At 55.2% G+C, this 5992-nt stretch overlaps 1 protein-coding gene across 1 annotated transcript in view; it reads left to right on the forward strand.

Annotated features, from left to right (window-relative positions):
* Positions 1-226: 226 nt before the first annotated feature.
* SRL (sarcalumenin) overlaps positions 227-5992 on the forward strand; it is a 28651-nt gene continuing 22885 nt past the window's right edge. The window contains exons 1-3 of the mRNA XM_011982642.1: positions 227-302; positions 607-1983; positions 5454-5555. Coding sequence (XP_011838032.1) covers positions 227-302; positions 607-1983; positions 5454-5555 — 1555 coding nt within the window. The remainder of the gene's footprint in view (positions 303-606; positions 1984-5453; positions 5556-5992) is intronic.

The following is a 5992-nucleotide window of genomic DNA, read 5'->3' on the forward strand; positions in this document are numbered from 1 at the left end:
GACTTAATAAGGTTGAGAGCCACAAGTAATCCCCTAAGCACTGTGCCGTGTAACCTAAGATTATCCCGCCTGCAAACACCTGTTTTCACTCCTTTGCTGAGAGCAGTATTAAAAGCCTGCTGGTTAATGATGGTAGGAACTGCCACGAGGTGGGATGCACAGGCATTTGTCCCATCTTGGAAGCATCTCCAAGGTTGAGCCCAGCTGCACATGCCCATGAGCAAGGATGAGGAAGGACTGGAAGGGCTCATCCAAGTTTCCCTCCCTATACAGTCATCAGGACCAAGCCGGGAAGCTTGAAGGTCAGGGCCAGGGTCGCGGGGGTTCTTGGGTTAGCACAGCTGCTCACTTCTTAGTGATGGACAGTGGGTCAGTCCTTAAACTCCCTGATCCACAGTTTCCACATCTTGGGAGGGAGGCAGGATAACACCTATTCTGCTCTCTACGTACGAGGTAGTCCTGAAGACCTAGGTTGATAGGCGTAACACTGCACACCAGGCCAACACCACATCCTGGAAGACGGGAGCTGGGTTGATGTAGACTCTTTTGAGAAACACAGCCGGTGCCAGCCCTGTGAAACTGACCAATCATGTTCTAATCATTTAGAACTGCAAGTCTCCGCGTCGGGTGGCACAGAGGATGTTGGCAATTTGTTGGAGAATCATTTCTCTGCTGGAGACGCAAGTCTAGAGGAGAAAGAAAGGGCGCTTTATGCAGACACAGCCCCTCAAGACAAGAAACTGCTCCTTCACTGCCCAGATGGCAGGGAGGCCGAGAGCCCCGAGAAGACCCCCGTGTCTGCCCCCGGCCCGGGCTCCGATCCTGAAGCCAGCCTTTCCAATGCCTCAGCCACAGAGTCACCTCCACCTGGGGAAAAGGACAACAGGGACTCTGCGGGGCCTGGGGAGAAAAAGAATGGCCCACCAGTGGCAAGCGCCCTCCCTCCAGGAGGGGCCGAGGGGCCTGTGGAAGAGGAGTGGCCGGAGCCCAGTTCTGGAGAGGGAATAGCAGAGGAGGAGACTGGGCTTGGGCTCCCCACGGAGGGAGCTGCCAGTGGAGAGGCAGGAGAACAGGCTGGGGGCCATGAACTCCCTGAGGAAGTCCAGGAGGTCCCAGGGGACAGCCCGGTGCAGGAAGCAATGGCAGGGACAGCAGAGCCAGAGGCAGAGGGGGCCTCTCCTCGCTCAGAGGGTGATGGGTTCCACTCACTGAACACAGAGGCCGAGGGCAGCCCTGGGCCTGGCCAGGAGCCTGCAGTGCCAGAGGGAGCCCCTGATGTCGCGACTATTGTGCGAGAGTCGGAGCCGGATATTGACACAGAAGCCAGTGAGGGCACCGAGGACCAGGGGGAGCCCGGCCCAGCTGCAGAGGCCAGTACAGAGCCTGGGGGCACCCAGAGCGCCAAGGCAGGGGACACTGAGGAGAACCAGGCCCCAGAGATGACCGAGGAGGACGCAGATGAGGCCTCCTCTGAAGAGGAAAGTGGCGATGGAGGTGAAAGCGAGGAAGAAGGAGGAGTTCCCTCTGAAGAGGAGTCTGAAGAGGACAGCGGCGATGGGGCTAGCTCAGAAGAAGCAGAGGGCACCTCTGAGGAGGCCACGCAGACCCAGGAGGCCGAGGAGCCCCAGGAAGCCAGGGAACCCCAGGAAGGCAGGGATCTCCCAGAAGCCGAGGAGCCCCAGAAAGGTGGAGCGCCACAGGAAAGTGGGGAGCCCCAGGAAGCTGGGGAGCCCCATGAAGGTGGAGATCTCCAGGAAGTCGGGGAGCCCCACGAAGGCGGAGATCTCCAGGAAGCTGGGGAGCCCCAGGAAGGCGGGGAGCTTCAGGAAGCCACAGAAACCACAAGCCACAGGGACAGAGGGGCCCAGCCTGGCTCGGAGGAATTGAATACGGAGTCCGTGGACAGTGAGACCCTGGACATGAAGGCAGAGGAGCCCGAGGAGGGACATCAGGGGAGGGAGAGTCCCATCATTGCTGCCCAGGGTAGGAATTAATTCCCTAATAGCAACCCCGTCCCTTGGGCAGCTGCATTCTCCCTGGAAGTCTTGTGTGCAGGGGACAGGCAGGGACAGAAGAAGGTGGCAGAGGGTGGCAGGCCCTTTTCACGGTCCCGGCCCAGGGAGGTGCCTTCAGGCTGTGCATTGGCTGCTGGCCTCCAGTTTGAAAGGGGCAGTGAGAGGGGTCAGAGGGGCCCCCAGAACCTCCCTTTAGGGTCCCTGATGCGCCGTAGCCCATGCCATTGCCTCAACCTAAAGGAGCAGGGAGCTAATGGCGTGATCGGTGCCCTGTGATTGGCGGGTGGAGGGACATGCAGGGAATGGAAGGGGGTGGGTTGGGAACTTCCCTGATGATTCCCTTAGTGGGCTAGGACTGGGGTCTCCCCTTGAAGACTAGGCTGTAGGAAGCATTGCAGAACCAGGACCGAGGGGTCAGGATCATGAGATGAGAACTCAGGCTGTGACCACCATTGTCTCTCAAATGCCCACCTAAAGCCGCCAAGGCTGCCCTCAAAAGGCTAGGGGCCAGGAGCAGAGGGGGAAGGGCAGGGCCGAAGCTCTCGGGCAGTGTGAGAATTGCAGCCGATGCGAGGGTCGGTCAGGCGCCTTCATGGCTGCATCTGCTTAGTACATGGACTTAGACCAGGAACGGGGCTTTCAGGGTAGAGGTCAAGGTCAAGTCTTCACTCTCCAAGATGGCTTCCCCACAGGCTTTGTTGCACAATTCATTTACATCCTTTTTTCTTTTTCTTTTTTTTTTGACAGGGTCTTGCTCTGTCACCCAGCCTGGGGTGCAGTCGTGCAACCATAGCTCACTGCAGCTTCTAACTCCTGGGCTCAAGTGCTCAAGCGATCCTCCCACCTCAGCCTCCTGAGTAGCTGGGACTACAGACATGCACTATCACGCTTGGCAATTTTTTTTTTTTTTGAGACAGTCTCGCTCTATCGCCCAGGCTGTAGTGCAGTGGCGCGATCTCAACTCACTGCAAGCTCTGCCTCCCGAGTTCACGCCATTCTCCTGCCTCAGCCTCCTGAATAGCTGGGCATGCCACCATGCCCAGCTAATTTTTTTTGTATTTTTAGTAGAGACGGGGTTTCACCATATTAGCCAGGATAGTCTCGATCTGACCTCATGATCCGCCCACCTTGGCCTCCCAAAGTGCTGGGATTACAGGCTTGAGCCACCACTCCCAGTCAATTTATATACTATCTACATACTATTTATATACTACCTGTCAGGAATTGTACTCCATAAGGGCGGGTGTGTGCTGTGGTCAGTCAGCTCCCTATTCTGGGTCTGGGGTTGGGGCTGCCTGGGACTGGTTTAAAGAGTCACTGTCATGAGATGCTGCAAGAGGCACATGGTTGGTTCTCACCCCTAGTGGAGCTGGCTTCCTTCTGCCCCATAAGGCCCGAGTGCACCCCTCTTCTACTCGCCTAAAATCCTCTGTGCAGGCAGCCTGGGAAGAAGCAGCTGTGATATCATAGGCTCAGGAACGGGAGCCTCCCTCTCCCTGGGAGCCTGCAGCAGGCACCCACATCACTTGATCTCTGGGTGAGAAGCAACAGTTGCTCCCCTCAACACACACACACACACACACACACACACACACACACACAGATCCACAGACAGACGGACACACAGATCCACAGATACAGACAACAGAGAGACACAGACAGAAATATACACACAGATACAGAGATACAGACACACAGAGGCACACACAGATACACAGACACACACACAGATACACAGATACAACAGAGAGACACAGACACAGAAATATACACACAGATACAGAGATACAGACACACAGAGACAGACACAGATACACAGACACACACACAGATCCAGAAATATACACACAGATACATAGATACAGAGACACACAGAGACAGACACAGATACACAGACACACACACAGATCCACAGATACAGACAACAGAGAGACACAGACACAGAAATATACACACAGATACAGAGATACAGACACACAGCAACACAGAAACACACAGAGACACACACACGTAGATACACACAGACTCACACAGATACAGAGATACAGAAACAGACACACAGAAACAGACCCACATATGCAACACAGACATGCACAGGCATACACAGACACAGAGACACACAGACACAGAGATCTACACAGAGACACATCGAAACGCAGACACCGAGACAGACACAACACACACACAGACACACACACACCCTTCAGTGGCCCTCCCAGCCGTCCTTCCCACACGGCCAGTGTGATCCTGATGAAATGCTCATGTGGCCTCGGCGGCTGCCTGCCTGGAGCCCCTCACTGGCTCCCATTGCGCTTGGGATGAGACCCAAAGCCCTGTGGAAGGTCCTGCCCGGTCAGCCCTGAGGACCTCAGCAGCTCCCCAGCACTTAGGCCTCCCTGACTGCAGCCGGACTCCCCTTCTCCTGCTTCTTGCTAAACAAGGCTCGTCTGGGGCTTTCGCAGAACGCTTCTCTCCACCCTTCACCTAACTCCCTCCCCCAGCAGAGACCTGGGGAGGCTTTCTGTGACCCTGCTGCTGAGACCACTGGTGCAGGCACACCCTGAGCCCCACTTAGCTTTCAGAATGTTTCCTTCTGTGGCCACCTCATCATCTGTAATAATTACATTTTATTATTATTATTTTTATTATTTTTGAGACAGGGTCTCCCTCTTTTGCCCAGGCTGGAGTTCAAGCCAAAAGGCATTCTCCTACCCACCCCCAAAGCCTCCAGAGATGTTTGATGTTTTAATTTTTTGAGACAGGGTCTTGTTCTGTGACCTAGGCTGGAGTGCCGTGGGGTGATCATGGCTCACTACAGCCTTGACCTCCTGAGTTGAGAGAATCCTCCTGTCTCAGCTTCCTGAGCTGAGACTATGGGTGTGTACCACTGCCTGGAAAATTTTTTTTGGTAGAGATGGGGTCTTGCTGTGTTGCCCAGGCTGGTCTCAAACTTTTGGGCTCAAGTGATCCTTCCATCTCGGCCTCCTAAAGTGCTGGGATTACAGGTGTAAGCCACTGCACTCGGCCCCAACGTTACTTTAAAGACTATCATCTCTGACTCCGCTGGACTAAGAGCAACTGCCTAAGGGCAGGAGTTGTGCCTGTTTTGGGCACCACCGCATTCCCAGCATGATGCTCAGTGCCTGGCGTGGCGAAGGTGTTCAATGCATATTTGTTGAATATATGAAATAAATAGATAAGAAGGTTTCTGCAGGTTGAGATGTGGACCAGCTTCCCGAATGTGAACACATTGCACATGGAGCTTCATAGAGTTTGGATGATTAAATTCCTTCCTAAAGGCAGAACTCAGTCCAGTGTAACTTGGCAAGACCCCGCTGAGCCCCTGCTCGAGGTCCAGCCTTCGTCTGCCTCGCCGGGGCACAGAGCTCAGCTGGCTGTTCGCTTGGCCCTCACCTGGCTGTCTGCTTCTCTCCACAGAAGAGACGGAGGATGCAAATGAAGAAGCCCCACTGAGGGACCGCTCCCACATCGAGAAGACCCTCATGCTGAATGAGGACAAGCCATCTGATGACTACTCTGGTAAGCAGGGGAGGGAGATGTGCCCAGGGCTGGGAAAGCCCAGCCCGCCAGGGCCCAGGCAGACTCCTGGAGGCTCCTGAGAGCCAGGGCACGCTGGGGCTGTATCTTGGAGGCCAGAGGGAACGTTGGGGAAGAGGAGAGCCCTGAAGGTGGGAGGCTTCGTGGAGGAGGCCCTGTGAGCGAGGTCCAAGCCTCGGGATTTCAGGTGGGCACAGAGGAGGAAGGGCCGTCCAAGCAGACGGCCCAGTGTGGGCGAATCCAGTGTGGCCCCATGCTGTGCGGGGAGGACGCTTAACACACACCCATCTCCTTTGCTGTGATTTTTAGTTTATAAAGCCGTGTCATGTGTGGTATTTCATTTTATCTTTGAAACCCAAGGACTGCAGCAGGGTTTGTCTCCTCTTAATCAGTGAACCACCTAACTGGAGCTCAGGCTG

The sequence above is a fragment of the Mandrillus leucophaeus genome, unplaced genomic scaffold (genome assembly GCF_000951045.1).
Source record: "Mandrillus leucophaeus isolate KB7577 unplaced genomic scaffold, Mleu.le_1.0 Scaffold240, whole genome shotgun sequence".
Lineage (NCBI taxonomy): Eukaryota > Metazoa > Chordata > Mammalia > Primates > Cercopithecidae > Mandrillus > Mandrillus leucophaeus.